Source organism: Hetaerina americana, unplaced genomic scaffold (genome assembly GCF_022747635.1).
Source record: "Hetaerina americana unplaced genomic scaffold, ioHetAmer1.1.p SCAF_12, whole genome shotgun sequence".
In the NCBI taxonomy this organism is placed as follows: Eukaryota; Metazoa; Arthropoda; class Insecta; order Odonata; family Calopterygidae; genus Hetaerina; species Hetaerina americana.
The window spans coordinates 27,667,818-27,695,595 of NW_027286292.1; the positions used below are offsets into that span (position 1 = coordinate 27,667,818).

Consider the following 27,778-nt stretch of genomic DNA (forward strand, 5'->3'; position numbering starts at 1 on the left):
TTTTGGTTCATGTGATAAACTGAATCGGTAAGGGTAGACGTAAACTGGATTCTCAGAATATTTTTCAAAGCCTTTGAAATGTAGAGGGGGTAGAGATCGTTCTTAATTTTAATCAGATGGCAAAATGTAAATGATAATGGGGTAAGCGAAAAGAATATCAGACACAAGTGGAAAAACTAACAATTAGAGAAAGATTGAGGGTGAGAGGTTCAAATTGAAAAATGCACGCTGATGTTTGCAAATAAAATTTTTCAGCTCCTGTAAACATACATAGAGATGCTATCAAATGGATTATATCATATTCTGTAAAAGAAATTTATAAAAATCACTATTATTTTACGATACCATTTAGGGGGAAATATAGTGTGTAGGGCTTTAAAAAATGGATATTATGCTCGAGACGTTAAATTAGGATGGTTAACTGCTCGCTTAAAATATATATGATTTCTAAAGGGTTGGAAGTGGTTGAATTAGAAATACTTATATACCTGTAAGGACTAAGGCACGTGCATGCGTGTAATATTTGATTAAATTTCAAGTGGACGTCATGATGCTTGTCGAACTGGATACAAACGGCCAATAAAAGCTTTTCAACAGTCAGAAGTCTTAATGATTTTACACTATTCAAAATGAAGGACATAGAAATTAAGACCCGCGACTTTACTAAGCACAGTGAAAGTCCGAACATAAATCAGGAATTCTCCATTAAAATGGAACTGGATGTGTTAATATAGGCATGCCACTCGCAGAGCATTAAACAAAGATTTTATTCCATGATTGATGGTTTCCGGCGTAACTTTATGGAATCGATTCATATTGGAAATGAAAAAATAGTAACTTTCTGATTCCACTGAAAATTCATTGCGAGACGACCCGGGTTTCGACGCTCAACGTCATCTTCAGGTGACGTCATCTTCACCTGAAGATGACGTAGAACCTCGAAACCAGGGTCGCCTCGTAATAAATTTTCAGTGGAATCACAAAGTCAATATTTTTTCATTTCCGATTTTATTCCAATTTATATGCTTCAGAGTGAAAAGAAATTTTTCAGTAATTTTCATGTCTATATCTTTTATATGTAATAGGAAACAGGATGATGAGGAGGCAACGATGAAGGAATTCCGGCGGTAATCACGATACCATAATGGTTGAATAAACGGTAATTTAAATATGTCCGGAGATGGAGAAGCCAGTTAAGCCAAGTATGGTACGATCGCTGGGGCAATTTGATTGATCGGGCAGACGAGTGGAAGCAGTGGTTATGTCGGGAGTGATCATATCGCCGGCCGGAAAGTAATACCTGCCGTAGCTCGGCGAGGTGCTGATGCGCTCCAAGAGGTTGAGACCGTTTCACGAGTGAAGGGTGGGCCAGTGAAAGGGTGTCGCCAGCGCTCCTCCTTCGCCGTGGTTGTGATACATGCCACGTTTACGAGGGGACGGTAAGTTGCTCATTCCGGCTGTCACCTGGGTGCTCTGTCGCTCGCCCATGGGTGCCGGAAGAAATATGAGAGTTTCGTGCACCTCTATTTAATGTCAGGCTTGCTTTGCTTTGAGAGCTACCAATAACACTATTTGAAGTTTTCAAGAATTCAATGCTAAAATCATAAATGCTTTTTGACCTATACTTTTTTATCCACGTCTGTTCATAAATTATAACGTGCCATAGACAAAATCTCAGTAGACAACAGAAAGGCTATATTATTACCAGCTTAATAATAAAACGGAAACTTCACTGATTAAACCAATTGCCATCATGAAGATTTGTAAAAAAAGAATCATAGATGAGCGCTCAAACTTTGGTGCTACATCCGAGCTACAGGTAATCGGTGCCAAGTTTTATTGCTTGCCAAAACGTCCTACTCTTTCTTTCTCTTCAGTCATTGCCGTGAGTTTGAAAAGACCCTCTGAGACGTGTGCAAACAAGGAACAATGCCAATATCCACTGCATTCTTGCACGTATTAGCCAAGTCAGCCAAAAAGCTACGTTTTCATTCTCCATTCCCTCGCGAAGCTCTTTGCTTAGTTTTTGTGAGGATCCTTTGCAGGCCTCCTTTTCAAATCAATAATAAACTAAAAATATTTCGTCAAAAACGAGCCATAATTGAGTGTGCAGCAGCGTAATTAGTATAGTATCAGTGCTATTGAAAGATGATTGATCCCCACGCCACACGCCCTTGCGGCGGCTTGCGGGATATTATGTCGATGAAGAGTTACATCTTGAATCGACAAATTACATTTTGATTTGCCAGAATAACTTTGACACGATGGATATTAATAGGATAAAATTACACTAAATTGCACTTAGCTGCTTTATCATATGCCAAATCATTTATAATTCAGTGCATACATTTAGTAAAAAAATGCAAACGTATTATTATACTGTATTATTTATAGATTTACACGTAAACTCGTGTACTATATGCAGATGTATAATACCAGAATATTCTCTGAAAAGACATGGGGACGGATATATGAATGCTCTAGCCCGAGTGTTCGAATACTTAGCGTACCGAAAAGCATAGTTTAGAAATTATTATAGCTGGTTGAAGTCAGAGGTGAAGATGACCTTGAAAGCTAATTTTTGTCATTGGTCCACCACTACAGTAAGTATAATGTCTCCATAACGCAGTTGGTGGCGAAAGTGTTTCGGAATGTTGGAGAGAATCCATCACCTGCGTGACAGAATCAATCAATCTTGATGCAAACTCCAGCACGCATAAGGGCGCGTGACTGGCATATCCCCCCTCTCTCTTTATGAGCGGGGGACATATGTCAGTCACGCGCCATAAATTCTATATATTATCGAGAAGACGTTACCAAAGCATTTAGCATATTCTCGAAGGGCAAGCAAACATCCATCAAACTAGAATTACTTATCTTCTCCCGAGCACAATTCCTCCATTCATGTAACCAGTGACTTCCGGGTGTTTCGCATTTTTATGGCACTGAGGTAAAATATTTGACTGAATAGAAAAATAATTAACTGACCTAAGATACATGAATCCCAATACGGTTAATTCGGATTTTTAAGTCTCTTAATTATAACAATTGAACTCAAACTTCACCGGGGTCTAGTTCATACTACACATTTGCGCGTGTTAGCTCTAAGATTAAGCCGCAAAGGGCTTGAGTTCCGCTCACCAGGCTGTAAGCAACTTTCCTATCACGACGAAATAATGAAAGCTTGCTCTTCCATTTATTAACCAGCCTCATTTTTACGAGAGACGTTTCAATCTGATTCCAGTCCTCCCACGAGTTTACATTGTCCACCTCACACTTTCACGAAAATATACTTCCGCTTTTATTCCCTCTATCGGCGGGACAGTGAAAAAACCCGCTCACAAAGGAACTAGCAAGCCGATTAGCTTTTTCCGTCACACACTCAACGGCGTGACTGCTTCGGTTACTCCCACGTCCTCCTGCCTTCCCCTCCTGCCTCGCCCTACCTCGCTCCAGCCTCGCCCCGCTCGACTCGTCTCCCGCCCCTCGCCCGAGACCTTTGGATGGTTCGAGCATTGTCATTATGGCACGATTCACTGCACATTAGGAAACTCTTCCTCTAAAGTCCCTCCCAACACCTCCCCTAGCTGTCTGTGGCTCTGTCAACTGCAAATGCCCTAGTTAGAGCTCATCGAAGGTTTCTCTTACTCGTCCATAGCCGGTGTAACCAATTAAAGGAAAAAAACATGTTCATTGTACTTGAGCATAAAAACTATGTGATGCACCGTTTCAGTATTCCAGGCCCCCATTCCCACATTGTTTCACTCCGCGACGTAAGCAATCAGTTTCTGTTTTACAGTATAGAAATTGAATTTAAGTATAGAAATTGAATTTAAGTATAGAAATTTACATATTTAATTTATCGAAAAACTTGTTTAATTTAAGTTGTGATTCAAATGTTTCAATAGTGCCTTATTGAAATATTTGATTAAAATAGGGGTTGCATTTACACTGTCATGTCTCTTCGAAAATGTCACATCCATTAATTAGAATACTGACAATCTGCGAAATATGCTCTGGTCATTCAATTCCCTTCCAAGGATTTTCTTTTATCTAGGATTTTCGTCTACATAATAAGTGTATAAGCATCGCAAGTCTTCTTTAAGGCCTTTCACCTTTCCTTTTTTGCAGCAACCGTGTTCCGGGAACGGCGTATGAGGGGGTGACAACACTGCACAAAGCTGACTCGGAATCTTGTTTAGCTCTCTATTTACGCTAGAATTTACACCTGCAGGGCATATGAACAATTTGGTTCGAGAGGTAACTGGATTAAGTGCGGCCAAAGTGTTCCAAAAAAGAGATGACATTTGATGATCCTCTGTCTTCAGGTGCACAAAAAAGCACTCAGTATTTTGATGGGAATCAATCAATGATCACAGTATTGTGTGAGGAAAACCTAGCTTTTTTATGGGCCGATTGAAAATTTCACCTTTCAGGTAAATTTTCCGTCCATTAAGACAAAGCGTGCTTCGGTTGATTGCCTTGTTGGACGCTCTAAAAAGTGAGACGAACAATAATCATGCTTTTCCGGACTTACCCGTAATTACTTTTTTCCGGCGATGTTTACGGGACCCATAACTAACGCGGAGTTTCTCCCTCGCAAATTTGAATCGGAGTGCTGAGAGATCTTCGATTAAGTAAACCTGCGAGAAACTATTCATTTCCTGTGCGATAGCGTTCTCATAAGTACATTCTTCCCTATCTCTACTTCCAGGGAGTATTTAGAAGGATAGAGCCATTACCTTTGCATATCTGTTTTTACAGGGGCCCTAACTTGACTTTCGAAAGGACTTTCAATCCCTCACCCACGCACTCGTTTGTCGGTTACCAGTCCTACACCATGTCAACCCTTAGAATTTATATTTTTCATTCTGTAGTATGAAAAAAACAGGAAAAGTGTCATTTCTCTGCACTTATGATGGCATACTGTGTCCGTATTTGGGAGAGTAGCCAAAAAATTTTTCAAGTTCAAATTTTTCACTGCTTATTGCAGTTTAATATGCTCTATTTATATCGGAAAAGAACATAATTTGTTCTTCCGCATATATTTTATTATACACGACCGACTTACTAAGTCAGCATCAGGCATCACCAGATGATGACTCTGTAAGTTGAAACCTAGGTCGCGTATAATAAAATATATGTGGAAGAAAAAAGCATTTTCTTTTCCGATATGAATTGCTTCCACAAAGTGACGCCTCAAACCATTCTATGCCATATTTACTTTGCTGATCGCACTCAAAATAAGATTTGCTAAAAAATGGTGCCATTATGCCGCAGAGAAAATGATAATTTAATGTCCCTTCACATGATATGATGCCCGCTCGAATAATGTCACCCGGATTGTTTACGAATATTTTTAATTTTTGAAGTTTTTCTCCAGAATTTTTCATCATGTGCAACTAATATGAAAACAATGAATTCATGAATTCGTTGGTGTACTGAAGGTGTGGCTCACCAAGGGATCATCTCAAATTTAATGCGCTCTAAACAAACACAAGCAACATCGATGTATCATATGGCCTATTTTACTGTCTGGGACATTTAAAGACATAGCAGAAAATCACACTCAACATATTAATTTAAGGAATAAATATAGCCATTTACCATGGAAACTGTGATTTTCCTCTACACAGTACGGTTATAATATAAGGTTTTTCAGTATAATTGCATATATAAATAAAATATTTTTATTTATAATGTAATAGTATTATGCATGATAGTATGTTAATAATGTAAGAGTGCGGCAACATAACTTCCTTTTTCCAAACCCGAAACGCTTTCAAAAAATGAAGTTATGTTGCCGCACCCTGCACTTAAAATAATTTAATCCACGAGTGGTTGAAAGAAATCGTATCATGTGCTCCGTTAAATTTTTGATAATTTTCTCATTAAATATTTTGCAATTAATTTTCGAGTTTTTCAAGCGAATATTTGAAATTATTCTTAATAAAAATAAATATTTTTCCTCTTGGGTATTTAAATTCCTGCAGGGTTCTACTAAATGAGAACAAAAGTCATTCGTGATGGCAAATTAAAGTATTCCCTGTTCAAATTTTGTGATGAACCTAAATTCGGTCTATCACAAAGTTAATTAATGTGATTTTCTCTGAAAGAGCTTGGGAATCATGGGAGAAGGTTATTATCAAGGAATAAGATAAAAATCGAAAGATCGTGTGCATGAAAAATTAATTTAGACGCTCGAAGTGAATACGTGCTTCAGGTTTTTATTCAATCGATAATTGCTATTGCTTGTTTTATTAAGTGGAGTCCTCTTGATTTGGCAGTCCGAAAAAGGTAATTAATGAGACTTTTGGAGTTAATATCGCAGGGGAATCATTGCATCCCTCACAATCAACACTGAACCAATACTTCACCAACAGATTACACTACTCAGCCAATATTATCAATTGAGTTTGAAAAACATTACACTCAATATATTTTAAAACTAAAAGAGATATCATATAGATACTTATTTGCAAATCCATCATATTTTACTAACTTCGATTACCATTAAAATACGTCTCCATTATGAAAATACTGCACAAATTAATAAGTTACCATTTTCGGGCATTCGTATTTCTGAAAAATAATTGAACTCATCTGTGATCACAACATGGGCGCCGAAGTAATCGCCCCCGAGAGCCTATACTAGAAATAAAATGGGCGCCGTAATGACATTGCATCCTCTTTATGAGAAGAGGTAAGAGGTATTCCCACCAGAAAATTACTAAATACGTGTACTGAAACCTTCTCATTGCAAGTTAGATGTTGTTTCAGATTTCATAAGAAATAATAGCGGTCGTACAAAAGTATGCATTCCGTGATAACGATGTCATCTCAAGGAGAACTTGGACTAATGTGAAGAAATATTTTGGCGAAGGAAGGCTTGGCTCATGATAAGTCCTTACGTTTTTACTACACGTTTTCATCCATTGATTGGTATCGGTGCTGTACTTTTTTAACACATAGAATCCCAGCTCTTGTCATTCCCACACATATGCGCTTGCACTTTCCCCACTATATCAATTCGTGATTAACCCTCTATGTGTCTTATCATTCCATCTTAGAGTATAACCTCCTACTCTGTAAATCGTCATTTCGGGAACCTCCACTCCCCTACTTTGCTCATCATATTCTTATCCCTACTCATTTCCTCTCGCCTCCTCTAAGAGTTGCATCTGGAGTGCTGAAATAAGATTTTTAGCCACTCGGTGCGTTCCATTCGCACGATTTAATATACAAGAAAGTTGTTCGGCGTTCTAAATATATCGCCGCTGGCATGCGAGATACTTTTTTTTATGAATAGAACATGCGACATCATTTTACGGATTCGGAAGAGTTGACGTGATGATGCCATCTCGCTGCGGATAAATTGTACAGAGAGTTTGTGAGATTCGTACGATAAGTACTCATTCCTTGTAAAGCAACGCTCCTTGCAACCCGCAAAACCTGCGTCGGGAGTGTCAAATCACGCCTCGAAATTACTTTCATATTGACCGAAGGCGAGTTTTACTCAACTGCGCCGAAGGCTGATTACAGCGATGATCCTAAAGATGGGATGGAATACCCTGTTCGCGAACGATGTAATAACGAGATTGCTCTCGGAGTTTGCAATGTGCACTGTAATTTGGGTGATTGGACGCTGCCCAGATTGACTCAACTCCGTGGATATGGCACGGGGGTGGGCGGATAGGGATGGGAAGGGTAAAGTAGCATGACGCTCTTCCGTTATGAGGCGACATCGGGGGCGTGGGAAGCGTCTGAGATAAGGGAGCGTGGGAGTGCTATGCCGTTGTCTGAGATTTTGCGAAACAATGGTCAGATTCGTTCCGAGCAACTGGTGTAGAGCGTATGATATACATGGCGGAGAAAAAGTTATCGCACCGAAGAACTCCCTGGTACATATATCGCGAGTGGGAATGGAATAGCCTAATGCGTCCATCTGCTCTGCTTCCCTAGTCAACCGTCAAGGTTTGATGCCGGTCGGGGGAACTATCTTCCCCCTCTGCACCCTCTAGGTGCCAATGGGCGACTGGTTATCTCAGAGCATTATCCATTAACCTCTCATATCATACAAATAGCCACAGCCTCCAAAAAAATGAGAAAATGTTAATTAAATTTATTAATATGTGTTCTAGAAAGGGAACAGTTCTGTATTCAGGTATCTATTTCCAAGATTTATGGCTCAAAGAAAATTTGCGATGAAGTCAACAAGTGGTATACGTGTATGGTCGCCAGCATCAGGGAGCTAGGAGGAATGATTGTTTTTCCCATATAGTTTCGGAGCCCACATACAATTCAGAGGCACCAAGTTTTGTTTAACAACCTGATCACTTAAATTTACCAAGAATATATTCGTAATAAAAGAAAATGTCATCTAGAAAACATATAGGGTGAAAGGAAAGGTGACCAATTAGAAGCGTCATTTGTTTTTCGCTCTCTCAGATTTCAAGCTATGAGGTATTGCGTGAATACAAATGATGTTCAATGACCATTTTGCAGAAATAAGTTAGGGCACTAAAATTAATATTACTAGTATTATTAAACTCTATCCACAGTTTATTCAAACTAGGTGTGAATTCAAAATAGTATGTTAGATGCATACATTTTTGAAACTCCATGAAAATATATTAACTTTGGATAAGTTAACTTTTTCTGGGTACCTTAAAAATGAAAAATATGCTGCAAGTAGGTATTTGTTTTGCGCTATCTAAAAATTCTGAAAATTATTCACCAAATCATTCATAAATATTAAAATCAAAGTCTCGCCATAATCTAAGATTCCTGGCTTTTGGATATCGGATTTTCCTCTGTCCTAAGGCTATCACTGAAGCAATCGGCTCAAACCTATAGTTATTTTGTGGAGTTCCACGAAAAAAAAAACCTTTAAAGACAAGGAAAACACAGGTGAAGCAAATAAAAACACTTCGGTAGAGGGGGGTTAAGTGGATATAACTCGCGGGATCCTCTTGGACTGGAGGGCGAGGAGAATGCTTGTGGTTCATCCGTGTTGTTGCCGTTGGCCACATGTGGGAGGCATCCATTCCACAAACCATGTCTCTTTCATGTGTCGGCGGTTAAGTGAGACGGCTTTTAACCGAGAGGACCAAATTAAAACCTACCCACGTGAAAGAAAACTGTTAGTCCGGACCTATGGAGGTGTGTTACGCATTAGGTATGACCACATCGTGCGAGCGGTGACCTCAATTTTATAACTTTAAGAGCTAGACGCAATCGATGATGCAATGGAAATTATTGAGCAAATTTAGCAACAATGGGATGACCTACGTGAACGCTCTGCATAAATAAATACTCATATTTCTACATCCGACGCTGCTATGGATTCCAAGAGTCCTTTTCATAAGTATTTTTCCTTTTATTTTTCCGTTACATAAATTTACAAGTTGACTTAATAGACGGTAAAAAAAAGATAATATATACTTAGTTATTTTTCCTTCTATATGGAAACATGCCAAGCTTGCAGTAAATGACCCAGCTAAAATCAACGCAGCGCTCTCGCATGACCCGGCTTTGATTCCGTTTCAGGTAGATATACAACAATTCATATCCCGTTACAGCTTAGATATACAACTAATTCTTCAACTAAATTGTGTAGGTAAGCATTCGCAGCTGCAATCAGGCAACGTTTAGTCTTGAGTTCATTGACTTCGCTCAATACCAGTTTTGCATCTATTGTCAATCGGATTGGTCGTACAACTGATGCCACTGCATTTGCGCTATGAAGCTAATTTGTTGGAAAGGAAATCGCCTCATTACTTCACTTATGTTTTATAGCAATGAAAAATGGCAAAATAATTTTCCGTGCTTTCGTGTATTATGCCGCTTTTTTTAAAGCGTAATTTGAATTCGGAAATTCAAATAAGACGTAGAATGGCGGAAATCACCTCAGGCGGAATGGGTTTCGACCTTTTTTTCATGAATAGAAAGATCACGATCGCGCTCTCAATATGAAAAAAACGAAGGGAGTTTTTTTTAAGCTGCGACTGCTCTTCATGCGAATTTTGATTTCCGGTGAGAGAAAAATGAAGTCGAAGGGACAATTAATGGACAATTTATACGTCCGCATTTTCAAATGGAACGGCATTATATTATTCGAAATTGGACAAGGGAGAGCTTTAAGCATGCCCTCGGGGAGATTGGGGGGGGGGGGGCGAGGGGCTCTCGAGATGTGGCGACCGTCTCTGTGAGCACATTCCGTCCGCCCCGTTCCCCAGGAAACCCTCCGACGCCGATGACCCTCCTTCTCCCCCCACATCCGTCGACACACTTCGCCCCCGAAAACAATACCTCACCAACAGCCGTCCTCCCGGAATTGGAATGCTTTTGGGAAACTACGCCGACGGTTCTTATTTCGCCGCGCTGCTCCTTTTGTTCCCCGAACGTGTAATTACCCCGGGAGGAGGAAATGCTCGGATTTGGGTCGAAGCCCCTGGGGACTGCCTTACCTTCGCAAGGGGGCAGGTGTTGCACGTACATGGGGAGGGACCACCGTAGCACAGGGCCGGCCGCGGGACACCGCCAGCGGGGACTTGTAGGCAAGGCGCTCCCGTTTTCGAGCGTCGTACGATTCGGCGAGAGCCCCGAAATTCTCTCTCTATATTATCTCTCAAAAATACTTATCTCGAAGGAACAAGGTTTTTGCAATGAATTCCCGAAAATTCCCCGGGCAGCACAAGCGCCTATGGAAGCTACGCAAAACATTAAAAAAAAGACAAATTCCTATAGAAATAAGAAGTAGAGGAGTACTCGGGTGAGATAACCATGAAATTGGTATCAAATTTTGCCCAGCTGACATGTGAAGATGCGAATTTGCAAATTCTCCTTAGTTAAAAATATTACGTTACCATAACTAGCATAATGAGAAACAAATTTGCACGTTTTGCATTTTTTCATAATGACGAACTTCCTTTACATTTCGCCTGAATCTGCTGAATATATAACTAGCATGCTTAAGTCGCGTTTTATGCGTATTAAATCACTATTTACGGCAAAACTCTTTCGTCTGGCTCTGAAGTAAACATCAAATTATTTACCACTGTGGAGTTGAAGGTCAATTCCACCATTTTTATGAGAATGTCTGACGACTTGGAATTGACTAGAGGCGGATGTTGGAGAAAAATTCATCGGCGGTTTTATGTTATCTGCTGCCATTGAAAGATTCCAGGGTGTCCTCTCCGGTTGAAGGCGCCTGATCCGGCGAGGATTGTTGTACTTTGAGTGGTACTCACACGGCTTTCTGTAAGGCGACGGTACGGGACGCACCGAAAAATACGAACCCTCCCTCCCTATAATCCTCCGGAACAATTGGGCGTGGGAACATTACCAAACACCACGCCTTTCTGGTCTCGGCGAAAAGTTTTCTGCTTCGTGCTTCACACGATTTCATGCTGCACTGCTACTAACTGCCAAATTTAAATTCTGCAAACTACTGCGTTCATTACAGTTGTTAACACAGAATACCATTCTGTGTCTTTTTCGCTTCGCTAGTCTCTTCCGCTCTTCCCTCACCGAACAACTCCCTTTTTCCGCCTTTTGCCGTTATGCAGTTTCATTGTTTTGTCTCTCGCTCTTTTTGTTCCCTTGTCACATTTGTTTTCGGAGACGATCGGAATGGAGGTATAAGAATGTTGAAAAAGTGCGCCTACTAGCAATTTATTTTAAGAGGTTTTGATTATTTTGTTGATTCATTCACATAGAATTTTGCACAGTGTTCTAAGACGTTTTTCGCTGTCGTTGGAAATCCAAATATGCATTATATTAATGATATACTCAGCTAGCTTTCTCCAAACATTTATCGTTGAATCCCTGCTCGTTTTATTGAAAATTTCTGTAAGTTAAAGGTTAAGAGGAATTAATATTAGTGCTTACGCCAGGATTCATCCATTATCCAAAATATTTGAGAGTTTTCACCAATAATGCATTCTTTGGGCGACTCAAGTGAAGTTTCAAGGTAAGCAAGGCCATTTCTTGATGTAGTACACAAAATTAAAAAATTCTGCAATCCCCAACCCCTAGAGTGCGGTTAGGAAATGAAGAATTAAGAGGCTTTACGTGGAGTTCGTCGACGGCGACTACGACTTCAAAAATACGTACCAGGAGTTGATGCCATTTAAGCAAACGAAGGATATTAGTAGTGTGTGGCTGATGATGAAGGTTAACTCATAACATTCACTGCCCTCTTTCGGCACATGCCCACGTCTCCGGTCGATAGGGGCCGTCACGCCATCGCTTGACCCTTGAAGGGTGAAAAGGTATCCCGTGGGCTGTTACAGCCTACTTTCCACCCCCAGTGTAGCAAAATCTGGCCATAATATCACAATACTTCCTCGAAATCTACTCTTCCGGTAGTATTTTTCAATGCAGGCATGCCACCAATTTGTAGAGATAGCTCAGAAATTAGTTCCGTACCGCTGGTGGGAATGCCGCTAATCAACTAAAAAGGTGAGTCACACTAATATGGACAATGTCGCACATAAAACCCATTCCCATATTTAGGACCAGGAATGTTTTGTGTGTAGAATGTTATTCGGTGCTTCCATCTAAAAGTAAACTTCCAGTTAATGCAAACTTAAATGGCCGTTGATAAATACTTTATCGCTTTCCATTGTGGCACCTACATCATATTTTTCATGAATCTAGCTCTAAAAATGCCATATAAACTATATATATATATATATATATATATATATATATATATATATATATATATATATATATATATAGAGAGAGAGAGAGAGAGAGAGAGACAACAATACCCCGCAAGCCGCGGCAAGGGCGTGTGACGGGGGGTGTTATATCACCAGCCATGCACGCAAAATCCCAATCATATTATATATTCAAGAAAATATGTGCGCATTTATCAATGCAAAGCCCATTTTAAATTCAGAAAATGATAGAATATCAAACAAGAAAATTGGTGACACTGCTGTTGAAACCAGTGGTTGAAACCTGCTATTGGGAATTTAAATAACTACTCAAGCCTTTAAATACTGGTTATTGCAATGAGGAGGTTTTATTTGTATCAATTTGTAACCATAGTTCATACAGAAATTGTAGGCAGTCATTAACCATTAAAACACCGAGAAAATTCGTTCTTAGCTGTCTTGAGAATAAAATATCGGGATGACACCTCTGTTAATACTCCCTCATGGCTTTTTAATCCCCAAGGAAAAAGGTCAAACGGTTGTCAGTGAGGGGGGACTTGACTCATGATGCCCTCAACCTCCCCCAACCCGGAACCTCCAAACATTCACGTTCGCCGTAGAGGAAGCAGGTCAACCCATTTGTCAGCGCGGCGTGAGACGCCTTGGGATTGGAAACACCTTCGTGGAAATATTCTCGATAGCTCCGTCCCTGCTTCCCTCAGAACGTCCTCCAATAGAAACCGCGAAATCTTAGGATGAACCCTTGTAGCAAAAACAACATTCTCTCTATGCTGCTCATGGAAAGATGGTGCTGGTTTAGCTTTTTTGAATCGAGCCCCAAGTTTCGAGAAATAATTTCTTCCAACTCCTACGCAAACCTCACTGGATGCGATTGGGAATTTATTATTCCGTAAATGGAAAACCTCATCAAGTAATGGCAGTCAATTGGGCATAATTTAGCCATTTTTTCTGCCGAGGGGATACCAAATCGATGCAAAATATATGTCTTATGTTAGTTCCATTGCTTGATTTCCGCATGAAATACAATCGTTTTCGTAATGAAAGAATAACTCTCTTGTGTTTGAAAATGGAGAGCCAAACCACAGCTAGTGCGCTGTTCTGCGTAGCTCCTTGATTTTTTTCACCGTTATCCCGAAGGGATAATATACTTTTTCCAATTTTCTTGAAAATGACTCCTGTCCTTTTATGAATTTAAACTAAGTAGTACGTGAAGTACCAACAGTGCCGGAGTAAAAAACTGCTGCCTCATGCTGAGGTTAATAAAATTCTAATTCCTTGGGCTGCGAGCACTTGTTATTTATTTTAATTTATAATCAAATACATCATACAAATTGCACAAAAATAAGCTACACTACTGCCGCATACAATAAAACTATGAACAATTATTAAATATTCCATGCAAAAGGAGGCTTCCGAAAACTTGACTTCCGAAAAATAAATAAAAACTCAGCGGTGTGATTTCCGACAAGCATAGAATTCCGTGGTTTAATCCGGAAAAAAATAGGTTTACTCTTATCTAGAATTCATTTCATGAGGAAATTGTTTCTTCTCATAGAGTGATATGCTGGGGAAATGGTATGAAAATAAAGAAAATATAAAAAAGCCCCAAATATCTTTTGAGTGCGTTATATATAAGGAAAGACAAACTTGCTTGTGTAAGAAACGTTATAAAATATGCGACATCAATTTTGGGAACATGACCCAGCATAGAAAATCCGTGCACAATGAATTCATTCAACAAATGTTGAAATTGTAGACCTAAATTAAATGAAAGAGAGCACCCGGAGTTAAAAAAAAAATGATTTATTAATTTAACATTTCAGATTAATTAAATATTACAGATAAATATAGACGCTACGGTACGCTTTGAAAAACAATGAAATCCCCTTATTCTATTTTTAATTATTATTTGCAACTGCAATTTTTTCCTCTAACTTGTTAATATACTTGTAATACGTTCCCTGGAAATTTCAGCAATGAAGAACCGAATGCTTTTGCATCAGAAATGTCCAAATGATAAGTTCTAAGTTCAATATCCGGTAATAGTGTTCGTGCCTCATTAAATAAACACCATTTCAGTGTTGAAATTAATTAAGGTTTTTATTAATTATTTCTATAATAGTGAATTCATATATCATAAACGTACAAAAAACTGGCATTAGGGGAGTCAACTCACATTTTTGATTTCTTGGTCGAGTAACGGGTATATTTCATCCAAGCTGAACATTACTTTGAGTTTAATAGTTTAAATTTCAAAATTATTAGGATTTTCATGTAATCCATTTGAGATGTCCGAAATGGGAGGCTCGGGTAAAATTAACCGTTCGCATATTAATGAGAATATTCATTGACGAGTAGTTAAAATGGTAGAAGCGGTGAATTGAAATTATGAATGTGCCCTCTATCATATCTCGTCTTTTGTCACCTAAATTATTCTAACTTAAAAGGCAGTCAACAACCATAAAAAGCAGACAGGCACGATTCGATGCGTGAAGTGCTGGCTAGCATTCCCTCAATTCAGCTTACCGTGCCCCCTCTTTGGCGATAAGCTCTGAATTCCAACTCCTGGTCAAGTCAAAGAATGTTCGATTCAATATCCGTCCTCCGCTCGGTTGGTGTCTGGAAGCCGTTGCGAAATTCCCAAGAGGGTCCAAAAAACTAAGCAATATTGTTTTTTTTCGGCCAATATCTGTGATTTTATCCCGTTTTCTGGAATTCGTGTGCATTCCGTTGCTTTTGTGCTTCCCGACGCTTATATGGCGTTTTTTTTAATATGTATTTGGGAACTCGTTGCTTTCTCAGTGGTCAGTCATACCTACATTTGGGAACGGCGAGTGCTTAGTCAAATAGTTTCAGAGAGCTTGAAGAGACAAAAGCAAAAAAAAACCTGTTTTCAGTTTTGAACATTTCCAGAGTTTTGGTCTAACGTGATTTACGACGAAAATATGGAGAAACTATTTTCAAATAACCTGAAATTACACAATGGTAGATTTTGTGGTGCGGAATTTAAGTGTTGCTCATTTTTGTCTTATGAATGTGTTGTCCAATGTTTTTTCCCGTCAAAATTCACCAAACATGAAGCTGCTACGCTACGCAGTATTAATATATATTTTCTTGCGTTGATACGTCCAGAAGTAAAACCAGAAATATTAATGCAATTTACCAAAAAAAATTAGGCAACTCAGATCGATTGATTTAATTTCCTCGTACATAGGGTTCTGAAAAACTCGCGACGCATATCTTGAGGATAACGATTTGAACTACTAACTTTTCTCCCAGTAATATTCAACTACGCAAATAAATTTCGCTTTTAAGGCTATTAATTATTCAAAGCCGGTTTTCAGCCAAAACCTACCGTAAACGGTAGACGACCAAATAATAGTCATTCAAATAACACCCTGAACATTCGAATAAGAACTGAATTCATGTTGATTATTCATTTCGTATGTGCATTTCTTTCGTTTTGATGAACAGGGTGAACAAGCGCAAAATTATTACATTCAGTGATTCCCCGAATCAAAAAGGAGTATTCAATCGCCTCAATCAATCCCCGGTAATCAACTGAATGATTGCTTTGGATAGGTGATAATAGAGCTTGGCTTCCCCATTTACTGTGAATGCCGTCCTCACCTTAAGTGTGTGGATTTCACGCACCCAAGGTAAGCGGATTAGTAGAAGGTCAGCCCCTTTCCCTGTGCATTCTGTTTGAGGTGAAGTTCTTCTGACTAGAAAATCGCATCGCTTGGATCTTTAGGCTGGGCTGTCTAAAAGAATCGCCGAGAAGTTGGACCCAGAACCCTCCGGTCATTTGCCGGCCGCTCTAACCACGCGACCGATACGGCCCTGAATTATGTTTGAATGGTGGGTATATTTAAACCAGAGTTATCAACCGGAAGATTGGTTTGATAGTTTGGCAGAAAGATTGGTTTGAGCCCAACTAGCACTAAGCCCAGCTGTGTGTGAAATTCACACATTAGATTAGGAAAGCCAGTTTCTTTCCTTGTCGGATATATTTATATCAAGTTAATCAATCGTATACTAATGGATTTCGGGTAGCGTTTTGACCCATAGTTCCTGAGACACTGGAGTTTTTGAATGAGCATGGGAAAAGTGGAGATTAATATCCCAGCCATCTGAAACATTTTACTGCTAATATTCTCTTCAAAAGTAACAAACGGATAAGTAGAAGTCGGATGCTTTATGGTGTCTACTCGAAAGTATTCACTCGCCAAGGAAACACAAAATTAAAGATTTAAAACAAATAAACCTTCCTTCTACCGGTCAGTGATACGGACTATTATTATCATTCTAATCGTCGTATGAAGCAAACAAGTTTTCTATCAGTAACTAGCCCAATGCCGGCTGAGAGGAATTAGACAATCACCATTGAATTAATTACGGTAATTGGTCGGATGTGAAATTAATAATCAAATACGGAGCTCAGTTCGTACGATTCGACCGATGGCGGAATCTGGAGGAAGGGATTGTGTCGTGATTGCGACGAATTCCCTTGTGTTTCGGCTGTGGAGCTTCGTGGTGCCGGCGCGGAGGCCAAGTGACAACCCTCCGGCCAATCGCTGATGCTAGAGCCGAATTTTACGACGTGAGTTAACTGCGAATAGATTCGTCGAATTTTTTCAGCGACTTAAATTTATTTTTATGGCGTGGCGAAGAGCGACGGGAGAGGGGGAGGGGAATGCGGCCCTCTTTTCCCACCCCGGACTCCGTCCGCATTACGTAATCGCGCGCCTCTATTTTCGGTATCATTTACCGTTGTCAATATGCGAGTGACGCCGCTCCCGGTGGCATACCAAAATTTTTCTCGAAGGGGCATCTTGTTAACATGTTGATCAGTAGGTCGCATTCCTGCTCCGTCTCCCAGTTTATGGAGATGTGCAAAGGATCGGGGCTGTAGGAAGGCAGTCGGTACGACTCTCAGCACGAGTGGTCGGTCACTTAGGGGTAAAGATAAGCCGAAACATAGAATATGGCAGTATCACGCCTGGGAGAGTTTGACACATTCCAGTCTTATTTCTTGTGTTTGTGATTTTGTATGTTACATTGTAATACTTTGAATTCATAGGGTGTTATATATCACATTGAATACATTCCAGATAGTCGACAAGTTATTGCCATTATTATATCAGCGGCAGCATGCTGCCTTTATTATGCACGAAGGAAACTACTCTGTTCCGTAGAACCTAAGAATTTGAAATAGTATTAAGAACAAAATTGAATAACCATAAATTGTGATTATATTTTTGCTTATTTAGTAAATGGGGAATATGCTCATAGCCGCGGTACTTGCGTTATAACATATTCATGAATACTATACTTAAATGTTAAACCTACTTCTTCGGCACTTAATTTTTATGTTTTTGAAGTGATGATGAAATACCAAAAACTCACTGTCCAGAAAAAATAATGATCAGGAGTTTTTAGGGCATACACATCTTTTAATATGCTTTTTCCATGAATACACCATAATTGACTGGAAAACAAGTCGTTCAAAAACTAAAAATATTGCTTTCACAACTGATGTGACTGACGATCGTATTGATAAAGCAAAATTCAGAAGAATTCCAAAGAAACTGCGGGAGATGCCGCAACAGTAACTTTTAACGGAGTCATCCGCTAATGTGCATTTCAATGCAACAATTTCAGAGTGTAAAAATCATTCGCCTTGACTGGGATTCGAACCCAGATCCCTCAATATCCGGTCGAGTGCTTTAACCACTTAAGCTTTTTTAGGACGCCTCGGTAGCTTAAGTGGTTAAAGCACTCGACCGGATATTGAGGGATCTGGGTTCGAATCCCAGTCAAGGCGAATGATTTTTACACTCTGAAATTGTTGCATTGAAAATTCAGAAGGAAAAAGAGAGGTAAGCAGAGAAAATGCTCCCATTTACAGTAAATGATTCTGTATCAAGAGTCGGTGTCGGTATTTTAACCTCACGTCGAATTGCATGACGGCGACCTACCCTGATAATCTCTTACATAGCCCGGTGTGAGCCATCGAACTGATTTTTACTTAACGGTGGCGTAACAAATTTTGCACTAATTGATATTAGCTTTCTCGGGTGAAATTAAATTCAGTCTTAAATTTAATTGTATGAATATTTACCAAGTAAGCGACCTAGGCAAGGTTAATTCGTTGGGTTTTGTTAGCACCGATCTATTGAAAGAACTTTGGATCAGAAAATATTTCAGAAATGACAATTTGCTTTAATATTAGCATTTAATATTCACATTTACAACAAAAAGGTATCTCGGCCGTAGCACTGAAAAGCAGTCGCTTCCAAAATCGTTCCGACGGATTAAGTCCACTCGGAGTTTTTTTGACTAAACAATTTTTCGAATGAATTTGAAATTCAATATTTAGCGCAACTGATAAACTGCTACTGAGAAATGTACTGCGAATTACCATGAGGAGTTTGACTATTTTATTAAGAAAAGACATGGACAAACTAAATCCAGAAGGGTTTATCCAGGAGACGAAGAATACTCCGGTGGGCTTGAAGGCATTTGCGTCTGGATTTAATATCGCGGCCGTGCCGCAAGAAGCGTGTGGAGGAGGTACAAGGGCTCACCTGGCTGGTCCTCAAGGTTGGCGGCCATCAGCAGGCACAGTCCTGTCTCGAAGTTGACAGCCTTGCACTTAGCGTTGCGGCGGCATTTGTCAATGCACTCCCCGAACCGCAGAATGCCAGCCTTAGTGTCGATGAGGTCCTTGGGGCTGCTAAGCACGTGGCCCGTGATCAGCTCGAAGGCCAAGTCCTCGGCGGCGCAAGGCAAGGAGGCCGCCTGCTGCACGGCCGTCAGCACAGACACGAACAGGGCCACCAGTCGGCCCTCCATGGTAAGCGGTGGGCGCGCTCTTCAGCAGCCCATGGGCGGGCGTCTGCCCTTTCACCAATAACCGTGCCGAGAGCGCGGTGCCGCTCACGCGTCAAAGTCGCCGCTCGCCGACGCGTCTGTCCAACAAAGCTCTGAGGGCGCAGGCACGGCGTGCTCCAGTCGTCTCCGGGGAAGGGCGGCGAGGATGGAGGTTCAGGGTATCGCGAAGTAACCGCCGCGGAGTCGCAGTGGATGGAGAATGGTGCTGTGGGCGAAGAGTCCCGATCATTTAGCCGCCAAGCGGGTAGAGGTGGGACCGCGGGGTGCACCCCTTACTCTCCCCTCCTCCTTCCCCATGTCCCCTCCCGATCCCCTCCGCTCGCCGCCAATCCGGGCGGGGATCACCTTGACCCGTGACGCGGCGCGGTGAAGCGCCGGAGTCGGTCACCAGTTGAACGGCAAACCAGGAACCGCTGTGCGAGGAGGTTCCGCATCACCCACGCCGTGCTCCGTGCACAAAGCTCCTCCCCCTAGTCGTCCATCCCTCCCTCCCCGCACCAACCCTCCCTTCCCCCTCCCCTCACCCTCTGCCCTCCTTTCTTCATCCACACACTGCTGTCTCTCCGGCGACACGACGGGCTGCTCTCTCACCATGCCTCCGTGGCACCCCTTCCTTCCCCCCCACGCACCCCTCCCACACACCATCCTCACCCCTGTGGGAATGTTCGACTCCACTGTCCATAGGGGTGGAATGGAGGGTGGCAAAAAATATTCAATTGTCGGTATTGTACTTTTCGATGAAAAAAAATGGCTCTGGGACGACTATGCCTTTTCGAGGTTAACGAAATGCGCTCGTAAATTTCTTTCATCCTGACACACCGTGGCGGAAGAACGGAAGAGAGGCTTCAAATTCGCCCGAGAATCCTCTCGCTCTTGATCTGCGTTTTCACGCATTCGTTATTTTCCTTTACAGTTCGTATGGACACGTTCGATTTGTCGTCCATCAGGTTTTTTTTCCTCACAAATGTATTATTTCTGTTATTGAGTCGAACCGGAAAACTGAATTGTATTTAATATCTACAAATTTCCCATGCGTCCGTGAAAATATTTTTGAATGCGTGTATATATCAATAAATTTTCCATATTGATATCACATTATGGTGCAGGAGACCAATGACCATAATGACCAAGGATTTTCACAATTTTATGGGTGCCGTTCCTTTATGAAAGATTCTCGGAAAACCAACCCGTTTTCCCGATTCACAAGTTACATTTCTTCTTCCCCAACCGTCGGACCATGGTTTTTTTTTCTTGTGCCTTACTTCGTCGTAGCATGAGCAGCGTCAGTCCTATTCTTTTTTCTCTGTTGTCTTCTGCTCACGTCTAAGTTTTCTCCTCTGGCACTTTTGCATATTTGTGCAGGCTATCGATTTGTTGTTTTGCTTACCTCTCTGTTACTATCAAACTTCGCAGCCCTGAGCATATGTGCATATATCAACTGCTGAAAAAATCCTACGCATATTTAAATAATGCCAGAAGGAGAGCGCGCGATTTCAGTATTGCTGTGTCGAACTCCTTAGTTGTTGAGAAAGAAAATTAAAAATACTTTTTATGTCCCAATTTCTCAAAATTTATCTCAATGTGTCATATTGTGTCGAGATTTGGTTCGCGAAAATTCATAAATAAGTTGCATAAGTATTTCATTCTCATGCATCAGATGCGTTAATAAATAGTGGTTCTTTCTTAATTAGTACCTATTAGAGCTATTTGGAATGGCCAAGGTGTCCATTATACTGCTTGAAATAAATGTAATCATGCCTCGGAGGCTGTGTTCAAACCTTACCGAATTGTTTGCTAAGTATATTGAGAAATCTCTCGATATTGAAATCGATGCCTAGATCATACTTGGTTTAGAGTGGGCGCACCTCCTGATTCTGTTATCAAAGATATTGTGTCGGATTTTGATAGATATCAGCTTCGCAATTGATCTCGAAAATATATCAGCAAGAAACAATTTAGGAGATAGGACTATGTAATTACGATATATACCATCACATACTTTCTTGGTATTATTATACTCCCTTGGAAGAATGCTGTCCAACCTTTTGCTCCAGAAAAACCTGAGGAACTGATGGATATTTTAAAATTTCAATAACAACTTAAATCTTAGCATTAAACAACGACTGCATAGTAACCTATTGTAGTTTCCTTCTTGACGCGACGAATACCAAATTCTTTCTTCATAGCCCGCTTATGGAAAAGGGTTATTACGGCTATTAAGATCGTTTTCATGTGACTATTTAGTCTACCTTTTTATGACGCACGGGGAAACAGTTATTTAAAGAGGTGTTTACAAACGGCCGCTTAAGCTGAACTCGTATGTGTTCTCATTCATGTTAATATCCTGAAGTTGCTTTTTCATGCATCGAATATTAAGCAATCGCATCAGCCTGGGAATATCGGTACGACCGATGCGTGAACCTGTCGGCCATGGTGTGTGGCCGGTTTACTGTGAAGCATCGATGCGAGCGAGGTATCGATGCTTCTCCTCCCCATCTCCTACGCCCCCATTCTCGAGCAACGGCCAACTGGTTCCCGCACCGCCTAGGGCTCCTTGCCTCCTTCATCCACCTCGCTCGCCCTCAGTTGTGGCGCCAGATTTGCATCGTCCCTCCGGAGCGAGGAAATATGCGCGATCGAATCTCCGACCGACCGTCTTCCTCAGCGGAGGGAGCCTCGTCTCACATTCCGCCCCTCTCTCGTCGGCTGACGCGCCGCTGCGCAACCGGTTACCCCCGCGACACATTTCGGTAATCCCGATGCCCCGCGCGGCCGCCATAAGTTGCGTGAGCCCGCCGTTAATCGTTTTTCTGCAGACCTCTCGCAACAGTTTTGATTTTCGTGTTGTTTTTAGTACCGTGCATGGGTAACTGGGCGTGAAAAACCATCTTTTTACATTTTCGAGTCGATTGCAATCCTGCGCCTACCCATGCATCGCGGGCCCTTGCGTGAGTCCCACGCTTCAGATCTCTTTTTTTATTTGTGTTAATGAACTAATTGGGAAAGTGAATAAATTTCTGAAAGCAATTTTTATCTTAATTGTCACGCTGTCTGCTCTTTTATGCTTGCCTAAAACGTAACACTTTGTCTCGATATCCAGGTTTTTAGCATAGACCATATCACGAGGATGCCAAACCGTCGTTGCCCACAACATTATAGTCCAAGCAAAAGATAAATAGGATGCTTCTTTAGCGATCCAATTACTTCCCTTAAAATTTCTCGTTGACCAAATTCAGAATAAAAAAATTACATGCACCTTGTATATGTGCGGCCATCTTCAACATTTAATGTAGGGTAACCTCTAAATATTTACAATTCTCACTTCTAAGAGTAAATTCTCTCACTATATGATATACCCAATTTCCTTGTGCTTATTTACGATATATCCCAGGTAGTAAGAGTTGCTATTTATTCGATAGATTGCCATAGCATTTTAAAATACAAGATAATGAACATTTATTGAGGGAATTTACCGTTGGAGTTATCGGAATGCTATTAAGGAACGGGAAAAATGCATCCATCTACGAAACAAGGAGGGAGACAGTTGAAGTGCGTAAAAAAGTAATTTATGAAGGGAATATAGGAAGCATTGGTAAAATAAATGAATGTTCCCAAGTAAAGGAGTTACTGAGGAGGCTGGTGGTCGAACACGGTAGGTATCGATCTCTTTCCTAGAAACATCGTATTTATTGCGTTGGTACATTTTTCGAATGCAATTTGTTCATATATTTACCAGCAGTAATAGCAGGATTTAATTTCAGAAAAAGTGGAATGATTAGGCCAAACACTAGGCAGCCATGCATTTGACTTATATTTATTATCAATAACTGTGAAAATTGTGTGGAGGAAGATCCATTTATATATGCATGTAGTTGTAACTGAGAGTTTTCATTTTCTACCTAGTCCCTAGTAATGATTGTGCAATATTACATTTTTGAACTCATATATGTCGTTAATTGATATTCCATATAAAATGATGGAAAACAATACATTATTGCCAAAAACACACTGGTAGCCTAAATATTATACAAGTTATATGAAGTCGAAGGAAACTCATCTTTAGTTGTCTTTCAAGGGACTGTTAAAACTAAATGGGGACTGCTAAACTTTTTAAAAAACAAATTCTTGAAAATTTTCCATGCAATTAGTAAATTAACTCACGATTTTATCTAGAAGCTTTCTTAAATCTCTAATATTGCGTCTAGCGTGGTGAAAACGTGCCTGCTAAATCCTATATCGTATTTGACGTAATTTCCCTTTTGAAATGTTGTCAAACACGTGAAGAGTGCTTCCCAAATTACTGTATTGTTTGCCTTAAGCTTTCATATAGCATGAACCATTATTTTTTCAATGACCTTCATGATCAGGAGAGTCAATTAAAGACAGCCATATAATCATTGCCTAAAATTTCCCAAGTAAAGTTTAAATTATCGTGCTCTTGACTATCTCATCATGCATCATCTTTTGAATTGAATTGCGTTTTGTATTGAAAATATATCCAATCCACTTTACTCTATAAATATAGCGACATTTTTAATGCTCTCTCATAACTATATTCGCAAGATTTAAAATCTTGCTTTAGTTCCCAGTACTTTGAGGGATATGTTGGGCTATAATTAAGAAATTAATCAAAAATTTGTGTCCTTGATTCTTCATTATTAGTTTAATTTAAAATGACAGAGTCCTATTCGAGAAACAATAAGTACTGATACAGAAATTCTGTACCCCCTTAATGCTGAAATATTAATATTTGGGGGAACATCAAATGAGCAGAAATGTCTGCATGAAGCAGTACATATTTTATTTCATAACTGTATATTTTCATCGAAGTCCTTATTTTTTATGAATATTGTTTTGAGGATGCTTCATTGTCATTACAATGAATAGACGTTGAATTAATACCTAGGATAGAAATTTGTGCAAAGAGATTTTAGAGTAGTTCTCCTCAAATAAGAAACACGCACACGTAATGAAAGATGATAAATTGGTAAGCATTTTACGGCGATAATAACGTTATATCTTTAAAGTATGTCTTCCATTATCAATGCAAACCATCCTTTTCACATACAGTTTGTCAAAAAAGTCAAAACATATCTCGCAGATGTCATTGCCTCTTTCCGTTCTTATTATTCACAAAAACGCCACAGGAAACAACAAAATCACATATGCGACGGGAAGTTAAATGTAAAAGGTGAAACGGCCGCCAGGGGAAACTATTTCTGCCTATATTATTTCATGGTTGAAAGACTAAGCCTTGCGAACCGGGGTATCTCGAGTGTTTCCCATCATTAGAAGCATGCTAAAGAAGTCTCAAGAGTATTTGAGACACTGCGGCCGCAAGTATGCGACTTGCACACATAAGCGTTGCTATCAATTTGGCCGTTTTTGCACAGGAGGCGGAGTTTCTTTCTCTCAAATGATTGCCGGGTGTGCTTTTGCAGCACCACCCAAAGTGGACAGAGGCCACCGAAAGGGCCGACTCACAACCCTCAATCAAGTCCATGGTCCCCTTTGTTCGGTGAAAATGGCCGACACGGTGGTCGAATAGCAGGGAGAAGGAAAGGCACTGAGAGCTCTCCGTGTCTACGGATGCGTGTAATTTCACGCTCTCAATCGATATAAATACTGATATTTCCTCACAATCTTAGCAGTGGGCGAGCCTAAGCTATTTCGGCACCCAGGCCTTCTTAAGAGTGACCCTCCGCCACGGAAGCTGACCCCTCCGCTGGCGAATTCATTTTGCATCCAAGCGACCCGGGTTTCCGCGTTCATAGCGTCAACCTCGGCGAGGATTGTTGGCGAACTATCGATTCCACCATCCGCAGCGAAAAATAATTTCTATCAAGAGTAAAAGAAGGCCTATTGTTCTGGCGTAAGAGACAACTCACTTACGTAATTTAACAAGCATATTTCGGTTGGTAGTAAATCATTGGCTATTGAAGCACTTTTGATGAGAAGATTGTTGCACCTTGCGCTGAAGGCCAATCGACAAATATATGTCATATACGCACCATTATCAAAGATATAGAAATTTATTTAAAAATGGAAAAATCACAGCATCACAGGTTTTATCGGTTTTGAAAAATATTCTATTTAAAATTTTTAACTGTTTTTAACCGTAAATAACAATCATAGCTCTTCATACTCGTGTCTTTCTCACCATCCATGACCGATACTGTTGATCATAGGATTTAAATCGGATATCGGTGATAGTATATCGAGTATATTTCTTGATCCTTAGCGGCCAACTCTGCCCAATGTTCCACGGCGTCCGCTAGAGCAGCTCTCCCGCCAGCTCCCTGCCACTACGGGAGAAGCGCATCGCTTAGGATCGAACGAGTGAGAGAGTGTCCGCCAAAATCATGGACGCCGCTTCCATACTTAGTCAGGACTACAGGCCAGAGTGAGGATACCCTGCAGAGTGACTTAATTCTCCTGCGTACGTGTAACCTCTTCAACTTCTCTCTATATCTGACTGCACTGCGTGCGGCGCGAGTAACGACGTGGGCCGTGTTTGGGTCACCCGCCTTTAGTTCTGTAATTGTGGGGAAATTTGATGCATTGGTAAATGGAAGGAAAGATGAAGTCTTCTCTGCCGATACTGTTAAAGTTTTCTAGGATTTCGCATTGAATAAGTTAACAAGAACCTGCCCGATTTTGAATAAAATAAATCTAAGTTAACATTAAACATTTTCAAGGTATTTTTCCGAATAAGTTCATGAAGGTACAGCAAAAGTCGCACATATTATGCAACACCATACCTACCCCCTAATAAAGTATATCAAATGTTGGCAATATAAGAATTAACGATTGCAGCGTCGAAGTGGTTACAGTTACTATTAACGAAATGGAGGAATTGCTTTTACTCCCCAGAATCAACGAATATCACAAAAATGAATTAAATTTATAATGAAAAAGATTTGACACTCGTACAGATTGTTTCTGAATCCCTAGATATTTCATGATTTTTATTGGCCATGTCAAATCAATAATTTTCTTTCATTCTTCAATGTACTCATCGCATTATACATACGTGTATATTGTGGCACCAAGAACGTGACTCATATTTCGAAAAATTTGAGATCATTAGTAAAACATGGGAATCGGGATGGTGCCGTGGCCAACGTATTGGGCTTCAACCCAGAAGGCCCGGGTTTGAATCCCGGAGGCGGCAGATATTTTTCAGTGATATCTCGATCCCTACTTGGGGTGCTTTGTGGAGGACACTTCGAGTGAGTACGCCGTCCGTCGGATGGGACGTTAAGCTGCGGACCCCTTGGCGCCTTTCGTTTAGAGTAGGCTAATGCCGACGCCGGTTTTCTCTCCACCCTTATCCTTCCCTGTCCATCCCTAATGGCGATAATGACCTCAGCTGTCGTTCACCTCCCCTAAACACTACTACCACCAGAAAAATATCAATATATTCTTTAGCGGTAGCCCCTGAGGTACTGTATGGAATTGCTTATAGAATTATATTACGGCAATATGAAGTAAGTAACATTTTGATTAGGTTTAAGCATAGAGTTTCGGAATGGATACTGACGAAAATCGATTTTTTCAAGTGAAAATTTAATTTGTCAAAGGCCGATTCGGTGAATGGTATTTGATTTTCTTTGTTTCAATCATTGCTTTGAAGAATATCAGTTGCAGCTAGATTCACCAGATGGAGGAGGTGGACATGTGTATAAGGATTGTAAGTATGCGCCTATTTGCACATGCACTTTTTTTGTACTCCACAGTTGTGCATGCCCTTCTTTCCTATTAGATTGGATTGGCATTGGTTTGGATCATTATGGAATCTTCACTGTTAACTTAGCGTTTTCCATTTCATTACATGCTGTCTCGCAAAACCAAAATTCCTATGATAAAATCTTGAGGGTCATCGGTTGATGAGTTAGTGCATATGGCTTTAAAGTATTTGCAAATGTGAAGAACACTGGCTATAAGCTGGATATCATTTTTTTAAGCGTTGTGGCTTGATAAACCAGCGGTAAAGGTAATCTGGGCAGCATTCGATGGTACGATAATAATATGGGTCCTCGCGAGCTACACTGTTGTAGAAGGCCTCCTCCATAGGGTGTAAATTATCTTAAATACTTCAAGAAATCGAGTATATCCACACTGCTAAACTTATTTTGAAAAAGATTTAGCATTAGGAATTTGGCCTATGCATATGCTGGAAAATATATTGC

The 27,778-nt window shown here is 40.4% G+C and overlaps 1 protein-coding gene across 1 annotated transcript in view; it reads right to left on the reverse strand.

The window, feature by feature from the left end:
- Window positions 1–19,547, reverse strand: part of LOC139685825 (uncharacterized) — a 60,327-nt gene extending 40,780 nt beyond the window's left edge. Inside the window, exon 1 of the mRNA XM_071582943.1 lies at window positions 19,280–19,547. Coding sequence (XP_071439044.1) covers window positions 19,280–19,547 — 268 coding nt within the window. The remainder of the gene's footprint in view (window positions 1–19,279) is intronic.
- Between the last annotated feature and the right edge of the window lie 8,231 nt (window positions 19,548–27,778).